Source organism: Hypomesus transpacificus, chromosome 4, assembly GCF_021917145.1.
Source record: "Hypomesus transpacificus isolate Combined female chromosome 4, fHypTra1, whole genome shotgun sequence".
In the NCBI taxonomy this organism is placed as follows: domain Eukaryota; kingdom Metazoa; phylum Chordata; class Actinopteri; order Osmeriformes; family Osmeridae; genus Hypomesus; species Hypomesus transpacificus.
The window spans coordinates 4,790,577-4,809,559 of NC_061063.1; the positions used below are offsets into that span (position 1 = coordinate 4,790,577).

General features: G+C 41.5%; 2 protein-coding genes across 3 annotated transcripts; one reads left to right on the plus strand and one right to left on the minus strand.

Annotated features, from left to right (window-relative positions):
* Window positions 1–8,729: 8,729 nt before the first annotated feature.
* Window positions 8,730–13,238, plus strand: tac1 (tachykinin precursor 1). The gene is made up of 5 exons (XM_047018735.1): window positions 8,730–9,344; window positions 10,107–10,209; window positions 10,418–10,441; window positions 12,175–12,231; window positions 12,607–13,238. The coding sequence occupies exons 1-5, from the start codon at window positions 9,231–9,233 to the stop codon at window positions 12,651–12,653; spliced, it is 345 nt and encodes a 114-aa protein (XP_046874691.1). The 5' UTR covers window positions 8,730–9,230; the 3' UTR covers window positions 12,654–13,238.
* Window positions 13,239–13,452: 214 nt separating this feature from the next.
* asns (asparagine synthetase) lies at window positions 13,453–18,070 on the minus strand. 2 transcript variants are annotated; one of them, XM_047018667.1, is made up of 12 exons: window positions 17,996–18,070; window positions 17,256–17,511; window positions 16,778–17,015; window positions 16,271–16,456; window positions 16,059–16,160; window positions 15,833–15,960; window positions 15,614–15,740; window positions 14,984–15,090; window positions 14,797–14,897; window positions 14,533–14,614; window positions 14,216–14,371; window positions 13,453–14,109 (listed from the first exon to the last, which is right to left on the minus strand). In XM_047018667.1, the coding sequence occupies exons 2-12, from the start codon at window positions 17,502–17,504 to the stop codon at window positions 13,891–13,893; spliced, it is 1,695 nt and encodes a 564-aa protein (XP_046874623.1). In that variant the 5' UTR covers window positions 17,505–17,511; window positions 17,996–18,070; the 3' UTR covers window positions 13,453–13,890. The 2 variants fall into 2 exon arrangements, with proteins under 2 accessions (XP_046874623.1, XP_046874622.1); XM_047018666.1 differs by having other exon boundaries at window positions 17,938–18,014.
* Between the last annotated feature and the right edge of the window lie 913 nt (window positions 18,071–18,983).

Sequence of the window (18,983 nt, forward strand, 5' to 3'; positions counted from 1 at the left end):
ACTTGCCTTTTTATGACTGATAGGAGAGCAACAAGATAGGAGACAGAACACTAAAACATTGAAAAGATGTGATGACACACACCTGTGACCGATAACGATAAAGGGAACCGACATGCAATAACAAGTTGTTTCTATCTTCTCAGGATTGGGAGGGGGCAATTTCTTGAGTGTATAAAATGATCCCCTGTCTTTTGATCTGGGCCTCTCTGCCAACACTCGATCTTTATGTACATCAGAGGCCATGAACTTTACTGTAACTACACCAAGCTCAGAAAGGGATGTGGCTGAAGGATGCAACCCTTTGCTCCATATTACCTTGACAACCCAGAGTTCCCCCAGCGAGGGGCACACACTGGTCCTACATGGCCTCCTCCCTCGCTTTCACAACTCTAAAAACTCTAGCTTTGAATCCATGTCTTTGAGATGTCATGTTATGTTGGAAACAAAAGCATTCCGTCTATTCATTCTGTGTGGCCTCTCAAGGACATTTATAGTTTATGCTCTGGAATCTAAATTGAATTTTCTTGGAGGCCAGCACGAAAATAACCTTAAATGACGCAACAAAATACATGCAGTGAAATACAAAACTGCCAGCATAAGGAATGGAAAAATCCCGCTGATATGTACACAAAACATCGAGCAACTTTATGGCAGTGAATAATATATTTTAAGTTAAATTGCCCAGACTCCAAGACTAATGTCAGTCCTAATAGGATTTATAAAACACTATCTTCATGTACAAAGCATCTGTAAAAATGATGCCATTACAAAGCTACAGAGATCGCAAACAAGTATCCCAACGAGAGAAATGCTGTTCCTGCTATGAGAATTGTGACATTTGATAACATTATTTTGTTCTCAGAGGATGAGGTCTTAAAAGCTAATGGTTCCTCAAGCTCTCTTTAGGCGGGTGCACGTTTCACCTCTCATAATGAACAAACGTCAACAGCTCTCATAGGAGGGAAACAATGGTTGGTAACATTGGGCCCTCGAGTCCTGCAAATCACAGAAGTTGGGAAAAGACACAACAAGTCATGGGATCTATAGCATCTATCCTAAAATAACAGTCTCTACAACAGAAGGGAGATAACTTCCGAAAAAATCACTTGTACACTGGGAGCCTTGGAAACTGGGAAATGAATCCCCGGTCATCCACAAGACTCCTCCCCTGCGAGGTTCAGGTTGGAGGGAGAGGCAATGATATCAGATCCCTGATGATGAATTAGGAACGGTGGCTGTGGAAGTCGTGCCTGAGCAACAGTGTAAGCCACAGCTGCTGAGGGGGAGACAGGAGAACGCAGTATGCATTAAGACATGTCAATATTCCCTTCCTCTCCCCTGTGTCACGATTGTCTTAAATGGCTCGGTTGATGGCATCATATAAGGTAACAGCAATTTATGACATCAACATTAGGGGACGGGGATCTGGGAAAGAAGTGTGTTTAGTGCCCTATGTGTGTTCTGCAGTAAGGTTGGAATTACATTAGAATGGAATTTGACCAACTGGATTAAATATTGTGAGATGCTGCGTGACTAAATGGCGGTGCAAAGACTTTGAGCCTTACATTTTTAACCTTAAATCGTAAATTGCCTTAGAAAAAACACCTGAAATCTAATAAGGTTGTCAGAACTGACATTCTTTGTATTGCATCCAACATTGGACTGGAGTTATAATAATTGATTTAAATATGATTTATGGGCACTCAACATTGATATTTCAACTGAAAGTTGGATATCACATCAGCTATAACACACACCAATACACATACAATCATATATACACGTTGACATGTTCTAAATATTTAACACCGTCTATCTCTGAGTTTAATTCACAAAGAACATTCACAACCTCTTATATCTGCTCACCTCCAAAAGAGCGAATGAAAATCATTATTTACAACTGCCGGCTATCCATCAGACGACACTAAAGCATTTAATTAAGGCATGAAGGGAGGTCACATCAAGACCGTGATCAACAGCTTACTTTTGGCATTATCCTAACCTATTGATGGCATAAATATTCATGTGACTCAGATGAATGGATCTGATTTTGGATTCCCTCCCAGTCTGTAGGCTACCAGCACACAGGCAGGCCTTTGGCTGGTCACGGTTATGTTTAGTCCTGGCCTGTAAGTGATAGATCACTGACACATAGAAACATGCATTAGGATGTAAGGTCAGCAATGTTTGGTCTGTTAATAGAATGGTCAAAATTGAACGATTGAGTGTTGAGGCACATATTGACAGGACTGACGGGTTCCACACAGGTCTGGTAGGTGGGGAGGGGCACTGTTGTTGGACTGTGTAGTAGGAGTTGATCTGTTGCCATGGATACATTTGTTTCAGCGCTACAGATGTGCAAACAGAAACAAACTGAAAAAAGATTACTCGGACACGACTATGTAGGCTATCGAGTGATCTGCTGTTATCACAAAGTAATGAATTTCCTGTGCCTCTTGAGGGTCATGCAATAAGTGAAATGACTTCTTCTGGTTGGTGGGAAGCATGGTGCCCGTGGACAGCTGGGCATGGTGCGTGCCACGCGATACCATGCAAACAGCTTCTTATCATAACCAAAACGAAGGTCAGTGTTTACGGTTGATGATCTCAGAGGCAGCGCAGTATGGGCGTCGCTGTGGCCACTGAAGTGTATTGACAGTACACCATTGGGTGTATGAGGACAGTCATGGACTGTAATGACAGAGCAAGTGAGACGACAGGTGCAATGAGGAAGATCATTTCCTTTGTACAGATATAGAACATGGATAATGGTTTATGACCGTTTTACAGATCACTTCAATTAGAGCTTTGTGTTAAACAATACACCCCACACCCCCCAAAAGAAATTGGTTTCAGCAGCTTTATCTTTCAGACCAAAGATCAAGCCATCAACTTCTGTCAGCTGTCAGCTTTTATGTTTGATAGTTTACAGTTTAATGCTAGTTTCGTTCATTGCAATCAAGTTCATTACCCAGCCAGGAAATGCAGTATGTTAGGTGGATACAGGTGGTCCTAAACCTCAGAACGTAAAAAAAACGATCTAAAATGACTTCCACAGGCTGACTATCCACAGCCAGCATTTTATAGACAGCAATGTCAACTCCTATTATCTTTCTATCCATCATTTCCTTGTGCTGATTATGAGTTCCAACAGGAACGGAAATCTATCATCCAAGATGTTAAGTATGCTAATACAAAACAGAACGCATTTTGTACTGGGAATATGAAGTATAAACTGTGCTTTTTGTGCCACGACTAAAGGCATAAAGCCCCAATTAAGAATAATTATTGTCTGATAATTCTTTGTTCAACCCAAGATAACATGACATTCCCAATAGCTTGAGTACAGGGTAATTATTTTCACTCAACTCTTTTTGAGACTTGTAAGGGTCAGTCAATGGATAACCTTTTTCTTTTTTGGCAACCTTTTTAGCTTAAGAATCAAGTTGACATAAACCAAAAAGCCTAAATTAAGGACCATTTAACAAATGGTTAGTCTCCTTTCTTTTGTCTTGGCTTTTGTTCTTTTTTGTAATTGCCATGCAATTATGTCTTATATAACAATCCCTAATGTCATATTGTACTGTGAGAGCATTTATTGACTGAAATTGCCACAGTGCTTTAAAGCGCTGGCTTGAAACATAGGTCTCATGTCAGATATTTGTTTCATCATTCAGTTTATAATATTCCTCTTTGGCTTTTTCACACCGTTTTTCAGTTCATGGTTGGGTCCATCATTTCCACAGCAGGGTTTGCAGTATTTATGCTTTTCAATCAGCAAGAGACGTCCTTGAGATTTTTGGCTAAAACTGAGGATAAAAGTTAAGAAGACCAACAGGGTATTTTATGAGATATTGACAAAACTCTCTTCACTTTGGAATGTAAAAATTCCACAGGGTGACAACCTTTTCCTTGTATACTCATAAATCACATCCTTCGAGAACACACAAAGAAAGATTGTGATGTTATGGGCAGAACCCCACACTGCTGTGTCGGTGAACATTAACAACCAAGGGAAACATGTTTGAAAGGACACATTGAATGACACATAATTCAAAGCAAATAGAAAACGTGATCTCATTCCTGAAGCCAATCGACATGCAAAACCATCAGCGTGTACAACTAACAAACCATAATAAGTCTGGCCCTGACCACAGCAGAGAATCAGGAGGTCAGCCATCCAGTGGGGGAATGTCAATCTGAAGTCAAAGAGATCAAGGTAAACAAGAAGTCACCACTGATTGTTCATTAGTGTAACAGGAGAACTTTGACGTCTGGACTGCTGTCTCTTCTTCTACTGACGCAAGTAAAACCCTCCAAACGCAATCCTTACATCTTACTCCCACTCCTTTGCATGAATGGAGAGGAAAGGCTCCAAGACCCTTGTCCTCCCCCACACACACCCTCCCCCTCTCTTTCGAAAATAGCGATGTTAAGGGGAGATTCTGCCTGTCTGGGCACGATTGATGATGTCCAGGGCTTCAGGGCAGCCTAAAAGCCCGCCCCTTCTGTCAGTATAGGAGTAGGGGGTGACATCATCCCCTGGTGGCATCCACTCACCCTGCCGCGAAACAGATGCACTCTCATCTCAGCCAATGAGATTTATTGATCACTTCTTGACTCAGTGTTGTAAAAGTACCTTTGTTCTCAGTAAAGTGTAATGGTCAGTTAGATTCCTTTTCTGGCCCACTGACGGAGAAGGTATATGTCATGTGTCAGTATTTTTTCCATCACGAACCCAACGACCAGATGATTAACGTTAACAATGACTTGACAAAAGGGACTGGTAAAACATGGCTATTATAGCAAATTGTAATAAGTTGTGATAACACAACTAATCAACAATTGATCAAGCATTATTTATAGTACCAAGCTTTGCTCCATTAATCAGAGGGTAAAACTTTTAAAATAGCCAAGGCTGTTAAACAAAGTATCAAGGTTGTATGAATGGCAACAGTAGTGAATGTTAGAGCCATACCTTGATTTCCCCACCTAAACACATTCCAACAGAGGAGAGGAGGATGTTTAGTCGTGAATGGAGAGAGAAAGACACTGAGTGCTAAGCCATTAGACTTGGCAAGCCTGACTGTCGCCATGTTTCACTAGCCTAAGTAGAGAACCTTAATGAAAGTCCCTCTGCACCAAGCTATCAGGGTGCACCGGAATGAAAATCACCATGAGGAGCTTCCAAAAAATATGATGATTCATTCATAGAACACAGGTGGTCGGAAATTGAATTCCCAGTGGTTCTTTGAGGAGTCTGGACAATGCATTCCGATACCTTTATTGTCCATTAGCTATACTCAGGGAGACCAAAAGAGTAAACAAAATCCTTTGTTGTCGTCTTTAAACAGGACATAAATCTTTAGGTCAACGTGTTGAAACTGTATCTCTCCCTCCTTAAACCCCACATTTACTCTCTTTAGTAGTATATAAAATAGATAGCATTGTCTGACTTTAAAAGAAAACTAAAGAACCCTAGAAATAGATTGTAGAGCTTTTTTTCTTGTGTTCTGGTTATCTGTGTTTCCCCCAGTGCAGCCAGTGACAGGTACATCTCCACTCAATGTGGCTGCAGCTCGGAGGGACACTTCAATCCGAAGGTCATATCTTTGTTCATGGATGAGTCCTCTCGCCACCGACAGCCACAGAGGAGTAGGTTAAAGCTCGGCCTTTCTGAACAGGCATATCGCGCACACACCTTGAGCCCCGTGTCCATTCACCAGAGGTTTGTAAAAGGAACCTGTTGAAATGTCAAATTTTTGGCTGATAGAAATACCACCAAGTCTAAATCTGCTGCAAAGGTGGAGCTTCAAGATGATCTACAGAGAAGTTGACCTGACTCTTTGTTCTCAGTTAAGACTGTTTAATTATTATTACTTGTGAATATTCATGAACACTCGTGTCGGAGATTTATTTTGTGAAATAATGAGTGTGTACCTTTGAGGTTAGCTTTAGATTACAAGGATTACAACAACGCCCAGGAAATCACTGGTCTCACAGCAGATGAATATTTATCAACCGCATTCCGGAAAACTTTGGCCTTAAAAATTCATGTTTGGATGACAACTTGTAGCTGAGAATGCAATGCTTTTCGTGTGTGTGGGATGTCCTTCAGCAAACTTCCCATCCACAGGTCACACTCTCAGTCACACCGATGACAATGCTGGAGATGAGCCAAAAGCTATGACGCTGTTTCTGACTCACCCAGCAGAATCTGAATGAATGATTGTCACTCTCACCCTGAAACCAAATGATGCAAACATAGTCCAAAACAGTGAGATGGTCATTCACAGTTGATGATTGGAGAGGGATGTAGCAGCTGGAAACTACGGTTTAAGGACCAGAACAGGAGCCAATAAGTGAGTCAAGCCAGAAAGTAGATCCAGGTGCACGCTTGAAGGGAATAGGTCCTATATGTTCCGTGACGTTGATTAATGCAGCACTTCAATGATTGATGAATTATCAACTGATTCACCCTTCAACCAAAAGCTTAAGTATCAGCCATACCACCAAGCCACAACTTTGTGTTGAAAAAAAGTACCGAACAGTCGGCTAAATCAACGTCACTGGGAGGTTGTGTCACAACCAACCATCTGATGTGAGACACCATTCACGCATTACATGAACACATGTAGAATATGTCTTATTGGCATACAAGTCAGAATGCATGACTTCCTCCAGATTAGTTCCCAAACAGGGCGTAGCTACATCTCCACAGGTAACGTGTTCAATCTGGGGTCCTCACAAGATGAACTGTCAAGAGAGTGGGTGTATTTCCCCCCTCTCTCAGTTGATGCCTGGTGATCGGGATGCTGGACAATTCACCCATAGACGTTCAAACAAATATTCAAGTGGTGTCATCATTTTGGGGCACTGTGAGGTTACGGGAGAAGCCACATCAAAAATATTTCCCTCAATATAGCTTTCCACCTCACTGCAGATGGCATCCCATTTAGTTGTACAATGTAATCAAATCCCTCCAATCCTTCATTGTATAATTATATCATAAATACTACAATTTGCAATTCATCAGCAGATCATATTATGACAAACCCAACACCTCCAGTAGACCATTTTTTGGTTCATGTTTGTTTTCTTCACAGGAAAGAAGAACAAATGACCAAACATCAATAGATGACTGACGTAGCACTCAACCGTCTCCTATGTAATCTAGTGGAAATCCCATAGAGTCCTTGTCATCCTTATCAGATTTAGATAGTGGCCTGTTTATACAGACCATGTTAGGCTCTCCAGTGGATTGTATTAAGGACAGGAGTGAAAACAACGAATCTCATCTGAGCCACACAGGGCGCCTGTCTTATCTGTCACCACTCAACAGATAATCAGCATATCTGTGTTTCTGTCTGGTTTCATACAATGCCCTCACCTGCACTATATCTTTAATCTGCTCCCTGTGCCTCCCTCCTTCTCTCCCATCTCATCACTCCTCCGCAGTCCACCCCCCTGGTTCTGTGGCCTCGACCCCTCTCCCTCAGTCACCTAAACCTCCCTCCCTTCTTCTTTTTCTCTTTCACTTTCTCCCTCGCTCTTCTCTTCGGCTCCCCCTCTCTCTGTCCTCCTCTCCCTCCTCTCTCTGCTAATTGGATGAGCAGTGCCAGTTGTGAGGATGATTAATTCTGCTCCGGAGTGGTTCACTGTGAACATAGATCCCTGTGCAAACATAAGTAATGAATATTAGCAACGTCAATCCATCAGTTATACTCTCCCCTTCCATCTTGTTTGGAAATGACCCATAAAAAGCTTTCACAGTCTCCAGTTTGGGATCTATTATAAATAGAATCAATGCTATGTATTAGCATGTCCTATTGGTAATTAAAAACATTCAGGTTTTAGGAAATGTAAGTTAGCAACTGTGACGTGCAAAATATAAACCCCGGTGCTATTCCAAGAAGAAAGGACATCCTAACAAGCAAAGATTCCCAATGGGGTCTGACACTTGACAAATTGAATATGTGCATAAATATGACATTGAATCCCTGTGGATTTTGTTTTCAGTCGTAGTGAACATAAGCATATATTATTAACATATGGTTAAATAAAAGAACGTTATTGTCACTGGAATAAAGACACTTGAGCCATCAAGCGCTCATTGAGCTGCGTGGACGCTGTGAACTTGGACTGTCAGATCACCTATCTTGTCCCTTCCCTTAAACAAGCGGCCTTTCTGATGGAAATCAGTGTACAGCTCCGGTCCGTCAGGTCACCCACCTTCAAGTATACTATTATTAATGTTCACAGCCACGATGCCTGCTTTGATTAAACCTGTGTCCAGTATTTTTCGCTGTATCCTCTTTCAACGAGGACACTGAAGCCTTTCATTATGTCTTCATGAAATACATAATGACATAATTAAAATAAATGTATGTGAAGAAACAATTGTCTTGCGTTTTTAGTGAGTGGATACTTGAGGTAGTCTTAGAACAACTATTTGTACATTTGAGTATAATTTACGCTTGAATCATATAGATCACACTGGCTTTACATTGCCCAGCACTTTCTTAAAAGTTGAGAAAACCATCAAATTTAAAGTTGTTAGGTCCAGAAATATATATATATATATATATATAATCGTTTTCCCCCAGAAAGCACCATTGTTATTGAGTTGCCGTAGAATATTCGTAAACAGTACGTACATCCAACATCTCGTGCGTCATCAGAATCAGATACCCCGTAGGATACACGGCCTTCTCCCATTATATGGGGATCTGAAGAGTCAAGAAGGTCATATAATTTTTTACTTTATGCAAAATATCAAAACAGCACAAAGGTTTGAGAAAGAACCTGCCAAGTAATCTTTACTTGCTTAATTGATTTATCGTCAATAAAAAAAAACATCGTTATCCGCATGCTATATAACACCGTGCGCATTGTGTTTGCTCACAACAGTATTGAAGCGAAGGCACAGCACGCGCTCGGAACAGAGAAGTGAAGACTAGAAGTGGCTGCATCGGACTATAGCCTACATCATTTTTGCGCACGCTTCAGTAGCCTGTATGGAGATGACATCTTTCCCCTAGGTGTAACTGAGCTCTGACTTAAGTTGCGTTAAGGAAACAATTTAAGACAATATTTAGGCGTATCTGAATTATTTGTATTTTTTTGTTTGTTCGTTTTTTTTCCAATTTACCATAAATAATTTCACGTGTTTTCTCTGAGAAGAAGACTCCTTTAAAGCTGAACAGTTGTGCGCAACAGCTTGCTGCATCATGAAATTACTTCTGCCACTTGTGATAGCTTTTCTTGCTATCGCCCAAATTTTTTGTGAGGAAGTTGGTCCTAAAGAAGATCTTGATTACTGGACGAACAGCAATACAATTGAGGTACATGATGTAGACTAATGTTACAAAAAATGTATGTCATTTGTGTTGCGTTACGGTTTTGGTCAATTAATTCATAAACTATTACTTTTGTGGTATGGAAACATTAAAAAAAATTATAACATGCAAACCTTCTTCCTTAGTTGTAAAAAACTGAGGCATGATTGTATGACCGGTACATTTATTTAGTGGATATCACCTGTTTGAGGAGTTTGGTCACGTTTTTACGCGTACTTTTCCGTGTAGGCTATTATAATGCACATAATGAAGCACATTTTTAGGATGGATGACTCAATCAATGGAAGATACAGTAATGTAAACTCACTGTCCAAGACTAGAGCTAATGTACATTTTGTGCACGTTTATTATTTGACATTGCGGGTTGGGCGACTGCCAAGTATCCCGTCGGCTCGTTTTCCCATGCAAGTCAGATCGGAACCATTCACAAGATATATAAGGATTGACTCGTCCCTGAGGTGCATATATGGCATTTTACAAGCGCGAAGATAAATGGCCACCCTAATGCGTACAGAGACATTACCCGTCATGGTCTTTGAGTACTGCTAATTCTAGAAATAGGCCTACTTTGCATGAGATAAGAATAGAATCATTACAAAAGTTAATATTGCGCAAGTGTCTAATATTGATAATTATGTTGGCTATTAAAAAAATCATACTACACTCGGCCGTTATAACCAGCGGGCGGACACTCCCCAGCTAACAGCCCAATTAAGTCTCATAAGTTGTTTTTTTCTCCTCATGCAGGACAATTGGCTTTCAACTGACCCGTTCAGAGAGATACTGCGGAGAATGACCAGGAAACCTCGGCCACATCAATTCTTCGGGCTGATGGGGAAACGTTCCTCGGGTAAAAGCCTTTCCACGCTTTGTGATATATTTCATTAGTATACCTTGCATACAATCTTTTCATTTAAATGGTTACATGTCGGAATAGCTGTTTTCAACTGACGTTTAACTTTAAGCACTTGTTATGCGCTCCTGACTGCGCCTAATGAAAACGAATATTCACGTTTTTTCGACGAACGGTTTTCATTTATTCTTGTTCTCTTTTTCAGCAAATGCACAGATAACCCGCAAACGTAAGTGTTAAACCTTTTGAACGTCTCTGCGATAGGTTCCTGTAAGTTCTTCTTAAAGTAAAACGAGTTAGAGAATATAAGATTGCACCCTGTTAAGGGGGTTGAGTCCATTTTAAGGTCTATTGTGAACTCATTGTAAAACAGAACGGTCGGGTCAGATGTGATGGTGGTCATTTGTGTTGTTGCCACAGGCAAGTGTTGGGTTTCATAGGGGCAACCCCCCTCCCCATGTGGTCCACAAGAGCTTCATCCATCCTGGTTGGGGTTGAAAGCTGTTCTCTCATAGGCTATTATCATCAAAGGACAGCAGGTCATCTTTTCCATGGGAGCCAGTTGTACAGCCCTCTAGTTTAATCAAGAATTATGTATTATTAACAGTTAAATAATGGTATGTTCATGTTGTTTAAGAACTAATTTGGAAACCTTTTACTAATTAAATCTCAGCCCACGCAGTTATTGCAACGTTTGAACTATGCCTTGAAGACCACTGTCCTTTGTCTCCAATGGTCAGCAAAGACAGAAAATGGTGGGGTGTGGGGGGTTGGATGAGAGAGGCATAATGGGCGGGATATCTCTCTCAATTGAATTTTGTAAATGATTTTTCCAGTCAGCAATGCAGTGTAGTGTAAATAAATGTATCTGGTTTATACGCATAGACAGAGCCTTTATACAGGCATGCCTGTAAACCACTCATCATTAGAGCAGAGTGAGAGTGCTTCGATCAATGCCCCAAGGACATTTAGGAGTTCCATTAAATTGTTTACGTTGGAGATGGAAAGATATCCCCGGCACACAGCTTCTTTCTATTATCTTCTAATAAAAGGATTAACCACTTAAAAACCCTCTCTCTCTCTCTCTCTCTCTCTCTCTCTCTCTCTCTCTCTCTCTCTCTCTAAAGGGAGAGAAACTGTAAATAATCAGCCTGAGGGGTTAAAACAAGGGTTGTTTAGTAGGTTATAGATTACCCTCCTGGGGTTCCTCTGATTGAATACCACTTACTGAGGAGTGGGGGGGGTTGGTGTTACAGCTATCCATGATAGCTTCACTTCAATAAATCTGATTGTTCATTCAGGATATTCCCTTGGGTCTCTCTGGATGTTCATAAACACCCCCGCCCCTCTTTCCCCCATCCCCATTTTACATTCCATTACTGGGATTGAAAGGGGCGACACTCAGTCTGTGACGCAAGCGTAGAACCCCATGAACGTGCCTCACGTCATATGTACAGGATGTATCTTCTCCAAAGGAACGTTTTTTTGTCTTAGATGCTCACAATCCCTCGCAAACGTGCAAATGTCATTACCAAGCAGGGAAAAGACAACAGCAACAAAATCACAGTAAAGTGCCGTAAAATCATCGAACATCAACCATGGGTTGGTTAAAGCTCTGTGATAGAGCATTTGACTGCAGATCTAAAGGTTGCAGGTTCCCTTTCCTCTCTGTACATCGCTTTGGATACAAGCATCTGCTATATTATATAATCTGCAGCCAATCTGCAACCTGTGGACCAGAGGCCTAATTATTATTAAAAAGAATACTGGCCTAAATAAATAATATTATCTCAAGTTGGGTGTCCACATCCACATCAATGTCCACGTCAATGTCGAGATTTCTGAACCTTGATGAACAGATTAATTAATGCGAGGAAAGCAAGCAAATCACCCCAATCTAATACTGGCTGTCATTGTCACTGTCGTTGGTGGCATTCATCTTTCTCATTTTTCTGTTCTCAGGGCATAAACTGAACTCCTTTGTGGGACTGATGGGGAAAAGGAGCCAGGAGGAACCTGGTAAAACCATATTTTACACACGATCAACATCAAGGAACAACGTATAGTATGTTAGGTCCAAATAACCCTGAAGTGTATTCTTCTATTCACTTCCGACTTGTATGGCAGAACGTTAAGGCCAATAATAAAAACAACGTAAACATGAAACGAAGAACATACATTTATATTATGAACTATTCTGGCAGACTGATAGCTAAATATTGTGTCATTGAGGGGATGCATATAGCTCAGTGGTAAAGAAGTTGACTGCAGATCAAGGTCAGAGGTCACAGGTGTAGTTGCTTCTGTACATCGCATTGGGTAAAACAAAAAAAAGTATAATGAAAAACATGACATACAGCACTAAACATTAACAAGCTCTTTCTTTGACTTCAGATTCTTATGAGTGGAACACAATACAGAACTTGGACAATCGTCGCTGACCAGTTCTTGGAAGTTGGTGTGCTTCTCATCCAGTCTTTACTCACAAGTGAAAATGGGGTTCCTTGATGCTGTTTTCTTTCCTCCAAAATATATATATAGTTGGTTTGTAAATTGTAAGTCAAAAAAAAAAAAAACATTTTCACATCGTGGTGATGTAGCAGTACTATATCTGTGCCGATTTGATTTGTCCAGACGAAGGGCGGGGATGGGGGGCATGAGTTCAATCTGATACCAACCCCTAGCAGAAGGATGTTTATTAGATGTCAATTAGCATACTTTTGCCATTTCACAGAGAAACTACTATTGTTGTGGACCATCATAGCAAAGCTCTACCGCAGGGTGTGTTGAAAATTGCAACTGCCAATCTCAATGTATTGTGCCTCATAATTGTTTAATCATTACCGATTGTTCTGTAAATACACACAATCTGAAACAGACCGACTCTACTGTCAGGGCATGTTCTCATTTCAATTCCGAGTGACTTTAGATCTACTGTCATGTTTTAAACCAAGATGTATGGGGTGTTATGACAGAATACTTGTGTGTGATAGTGGCTTGATATATTAAAATTATTTTCTTTATTGGTTGAATGTATTTTTTTTAATAAGTGAATCTTTAAAATATGGCACAGGTCCATTCTGCATTGTAATAGAGCAGTAGATATGCTATGGAGGGGGGAGCCCTCTGGTGGACAGTGCAGCCAGAAGTGGGCTTGAATCAAGTCAAGTTGTCAGCAAAAACGTCTGACAGAGACAGAATTGAGTCACTCAAGTCAGTGATCCAGATCAATGCATGATAGTCTCATCACAGATTATTTTATTTGGTTCAAACTGAATTGATTAGATGTTGTACAGATCATTCAATTCAATAATGTAGCTAGTATGTTGCTATTTGTGTCCTTGTGCAACCCATTCTATAAGCATTGATTCAATCTGTATCAGTGTACACACACACATACAGCACAAGTGTGTCACTCTGTTTAATAGAGCATTAATGGGTTAGCAACAGCCGCCATGACTCAGATGAGTGCAGCAAGCGAACAAAAAAGGCTGTTGTAGTCAGAAGGCCTTCAACAATGTCCAGGTCTCCCATTCCTTACATGAACGAGTTGCTCTTGATAAAAACTAAACTAATGAGAGTTACAACACACTGCAGCTAGGCAGTCTTGCATCGGTGAAAGAGGGGATTGTAAGGGGCAGGATGGACAGCTGACATTCAAGTAGAGGCACGGTTGGGTCACTGGTCCTTCTGGTCCTTCTCTGACGTGTAGAAGGACAGGGTTCTGGCCGAAGGGTCAGTGGCATTGATCCAGCGGGGCATCCAGTAGTGGGACAGCCAATCGGAACGACCCGGGAAGTGCTTCTCAAAGACCTGCCTGTAGTGGTAGGCCTCCTTGGTCTTCGGGGTGAGGTGGGAAAATATTTTGTGTGCCTTCTCAAGCTGGGAGTCGTTAACCTTGTTATACAGAGACAACATATAGTAAGAGGCTTGTAAACAACAGGGTATGTTTTTGATGCATGTGTTATCAAGAATATATACATGTGTTATCAAGAATGTATACCTCAGACTCTAGGTGGTCTTGCAGGCTGGTGTACCAAGACTTCTTCAAGGATGTCATGCCATCACTGAAGGCTTCCTTGCGTCTCCACAGGATGTCCTCTGGAATCAGGTTCAGTCCTTTGAACGAGTCCCTTAGAAGGTGCTTCTCCACACCATCCTGGTCCAGCAGAATGTACAACACAGTCCATCAACACTGGTATCAAGGTATCAACAACATGCTACCTTCCATCTTGCTAGTGTCTTGTACCATTTCTTCACCCCAAAACATGGATAAAGTAAGTATTGGTGAAAAAGTAGGGCGTGGATGAGGACACTAACCTTGGGAGTCCTCATTTCTTCAGGAAGGGAGAGGTAGTATGCAGTAAACCTGTGGTCCAGGAAAGGCACTCTGAGCTCCAGACTGGAAACAGAGAGGAAAGGGAGCGCAAGAGGATATACTTTATTAATGGATGGACTACTTGATGGTCAAATAGTGGATGGATGTATTACTTGATGGTCAAATAAATAATGAATGGACGGATAGGGATCAAACAGATGGCTTTATGGGTGGATGGATGGACACCTAAACTAACATAACCTTACCCGTGTGCAGCAGTGGTGCGGTCAGCCCGTAGTGCGTCAAACAAGTAGAGCTCTTCCAACAGACGGACACTGTCCTCCGCTGCTGCCTTGGGGTTGGGTGCCTGGAATGAGAACCACCATGAGCATATTGACCTACTGCCTCCTACAGACCGGTGGATAACAGAATACACAGTTACAAGCTGCGTGCCTTATGAAAGTAGATGTATCCTTGTGTTAGCTCATCTGATCCTTCACCAGAGAAGATGACCACGCTGTCTGTCTTCTCCCGGATGTACTTTGACACCAGGAACATGCCTATAGAGACAGGATCAGAAGGTGGGGGTGGGAAGGGTCAATAATGTGTCCCATCTGCTTCGCATGGGTGTTGGTTGTCTTACATAGGAGTGTACGCCATTTTGTATGGAAAGCCCTTTTAACCTTTATATCAGTAGGTCTTAACTAGCAGTGATTCAGATTTCACTTGTGGAAATTACATTTTGATATCCCCCCCTCAGCAAAAAGCTAGTTGGTTAGTCTGTTCAGGTGTTACCATTACTATCAAACATTAAAGACAATCCCTTTTCCAATAGCTTATCCAGTCACTCCGGAAGGATGTTTCTATTGACTGGCTTTTAAACCAGACACACTAATCTACCAGGATTCCAGTCTGATTCAAATCAACCAATTGGAAGGAAAAGAATGTAGCCTGCCTGAACTCAATAAGCTGAGGTCAGCAAGCACATGACATGCTGATGATGTTCCAAATCTGATTTAGTCCCAAACTAATTTAACCTTGTCTGCTCTGTTTCCATGACAATGGGACACTGAGTTCTCTCACCAACTGAGGCTCGTACGGTGGTGATGTCATAGGTCTCCAGGTGGAGAATGACTTCGTCCACAGCTCGAAGGCCCTCCTCTGCAGTGAAGTTCACCTCATGATGCTCGCTGCCAATATGAGCCGCCACCTATTGGGCCGATCCCCCCAAACAAAAGCTGTTATCTGAAGGTTGGACAGGTGGATCCTTTTCATAACCGAGGTTTGATGAAGGGGTTTTACCTTGCGAGCAGCCAGGATATCTGGACTATCTTCAGCCCCAATGGCGAATGTCTGGATGGGGTATTTTAACTTCTCCTCTTTGGACAGTTTCACAAGCGTTGCTGCAACCAGGCTGGAATCTAGGCCACCTAAAAAATATTATTTGCACCGCATGTTCAAGTAAGAACATATCTGATGTCAACAGCTGAATGAATGGCTACAGAAAAGTCTGGAAGGGCCACCGTACCGGACAGAAGACATCCAATTCTCCTATGAGCCATTAGGCGTTTCCGCACAGCATTCTCAAACAAAGTCCGAATGTTGCTCTTCACAGTGTCGTTGTCAAAACCTGCAGAAGGAACAGCAGGACCATAGCGTCATATAAATAGCCTGTTTGTACCAAACATGGCAGAATACAACAGAAATAACTCAAAGATTTACATTGTGTGTATGCAGTACCTGAAGAAAGACACTCCACACTGTCATAGATTGCATGTTTGGGTTCATCAGAGCAGCAGTGGAAGCGGGTCATCTGAAGGGACTCCACCTTCCCAGAAGGCTTCAGGTTGAACTCCTCGACGTGGCCCGGGAGGAAAGGAGTGATCTTAGCAGGACTGGACATGGAGTGAGTGATCTGGGTCAGGCCTGTGGAACGTACACATGAACAGAAAAGTTGAATATTTTTTTTATTTTTAGGTGGGTGGGGTCCAAACTCAAAAAACATTGATCAAGTCACAGCTCAGAAATATAAAGCTCTGCTTCCTCCCTACAGAAGCTGCCAAGCTTGAGTTCTGGAAAGGGGCAAATCAGACACATTAGGAACTAAACACCAACACTTCTGGTTGAGTTAAAACCCAATGAGCTAAAAACCCACATTTTCATCTGAAAGCGGGAAAATATGAGGGTGCGGCTAAACGTGGAGTGCGCAGGTAACAATGCACAATTGCAGATTACAAAACCAGCTACCTTTGGCCTCGGAGCTGACTGCCAGAAACCCGTTGTCCGTCAGAAGTTTGAACATGGGACGCACACCATACGTGTCTCTCCCCAGGTAAACCTTCCTGTTGGCGGTGTCGAGCAGGACAAAGGCAAACACTCCGTCCAGCAGGGAAGCCATCTTCTGGATGCCAAACCTGTCATAGAGGTGGAGCAGGACCTCACCATCCACGTTAGTCTGGCAGTCGAATTCAAACTGCTTCTTCAGCTAAGAGTTGGAAAGGTGGAAGCAAAGCAACATGACCTTGTGAAAAATCTGAATAATCAATAATTATTAGTAAAAAATAAGGAGTGTGTAGAAAAGCACCATAAAATAATATTTTTATAACATGTACACTATAAGAACAAATGCAACCTAAAAAACTACCATTCTTGCCCTCAACTCATTAAAACAAGCTGAGTACTTTGAGCAACTTCCAGACAATAGATTACTTCATGGCTTTCCTACCGTATGATGGTTGTAAATCTCCCCATTGTAGCACAGCCACAAGAACGGAAACTTCTTGATGCGGAGCGGCTGCATTCCATAGAGTGGGTCCACAATTGCCAGCCGATGAAACCCAAAGCAGCAGTTTGTGTAGCCGTTTACATTCTCAAAACGAAAAGCATCAGGACCTCTATGGGAAATCTTCATGGCATTGGTGCACTGAACTGACAGACACTCATCGCTGCCAAACAAAGCCCATATTCCGCACATTTTGAGTCTGGAATAAGATCGAGTGGTTTTCAGATTAGATACAGGTAACCTATGTAACTAGACGGGGCTGTAATTAACTGACATAACTTTAATTGGTTGTCATTTAAAAAATCGTGGCCCTGATTGGCCAACAAGAATATCTGATCGTGTAATTTTAACTAGGCATATTATTAAAATATCCAGTAGCTAACTTATCTCCGACATTTTGAAACTTCTCATTCCTTACTTTCGTTATAAGAGAACCACGTGTGGAATAGTATTAGCTACATGTGTAACGATGGTCGACCATATGATATGGTCCATGTGGCCGAGTCACTTCTTGGCATGCAAGGAAATGCTGGCGGATTGGATACTAGACCTACAGTCCTAATATACATAGATTTGTATTAGAATTTACCCTATTTTAACATATTGAAAAACTGTCGAACCATACCTTGCGTGTGGACGAATCCCTTCAGGAATATACTGATGTAATAATATGCCTCACTTACCAGACGTTTCCGGTACAGCAACCGGTGAAGTAACGAATCGGATCACAGCTCTGATATAAAGGCGTGTTTTAACAACGTCAGTCATATACCCAATGATAGCAGCCTCTTGCATCAGCAACCAACAGACAGTTGGTGGGCCGAAGCTCAAAGTCGTGCATGTGAACGATCCCTGGCGATGGAGGAGCTTGATTTTTTTGTTTCGCTTTAAAATATTTCTAAAACCTTTAAATCATGTGTTGGCATGTCCAGTTCTTGCACATTTTTCAAGGAACAAACATTTTGTTTCTTCATCGACACAGGCATGTTTTCCGGACAACTATATGGTCCGCATCCAATAAGATCTCATACACAGAGAATGTCTAATATAGAACGCTGCATTCATCAGAGCAAGTTAACAGTTAAGTGATAATGAAATGTGCAGAACATTGTTAAAATAAATGTACAGTATTGTTTTAAGTGTGTGTCGCCTAAAGATATAATAATGACAGGAATCAATGACATAATTATAAATAGCCAAGAGTAGATATACCACATCAGTAACACTCATCAATACTGACATCTCTGCACACTTACCAAGTTGGAAAACGAACCTCATTAGTATAATAAACGCATGTGCACAATTAATTGTATTGCTAGCAGTGTATTCAAGGCCACAAGTAGTTGCAATTATGCTATAGCAAACCAAAGGATTTAATATACCCATTTACTGTAGCTAGTTGGTCCAAGTTTGTTCAGAGTCCATTGCAATTGCAAAATGTTGACAGCAAAGAAAGCATTCTTGCAGAAAAAGCAGTGGAAAGATTCGAATTAAATTCAGCACCTCAGAACCATATGCTAGGTAATGCTGGATTTCACAAGGGTGTTACAGTAACTTCACGAACACAACAAATATAGGTAAAGCACGTAAGAGGAGTGAAAATGCAGCTCTGGGGAAGGTTTTCCAAACAGAAGGTGTGTTTGAAATTCTGTATTTTGTATGGCAAGATGT

Bases quoted from the DNA above. Each gene is read 5' to 3' on its own strand.
- tac1 (XM_047018735.1), top strand. From the start codon at position 9,231: ATGAAATTACTTCTGCCACTTGTGATAGCTTTTCTTGCTATCGCCCAA. The intron at 9,345-10,106 runs GTACATGATGTA...CTCCTCATGCAG, and splicing joins CGAACAGCAATACAATTGAG to GACAATTGGCTTTCAACTGA. The intron at 10,210-10,417 runs GTAAAAGCCTTT...TCTCTTTTTCAG, and splicing joins GATGGGGAAACGTTCCTCGG to CAAATGCACAGATAACCCGC.
- asns (XM_047018667.1), bottom strand. From the start codon at position 17,504: ATGTGCGGAATATGGGCTTTGTTTGGCAGCGATGAGTGTCTGTCAGTT. The intron at 15,961-16,058 runs GTACGGTGGCCC...AATATTTTTTAG, and splicing joins AATTGGATGTCTTCTGTCCG to GTGGCCTAGATTCCAGCCTG. The intron at 14,372-14,532 runs GTTAGTGTCCTC...CTGCTGGACCAG, and splicing joins AAGAAATGAGGACTCCCAAG to GATGGTGTGGAGAAGCACCT.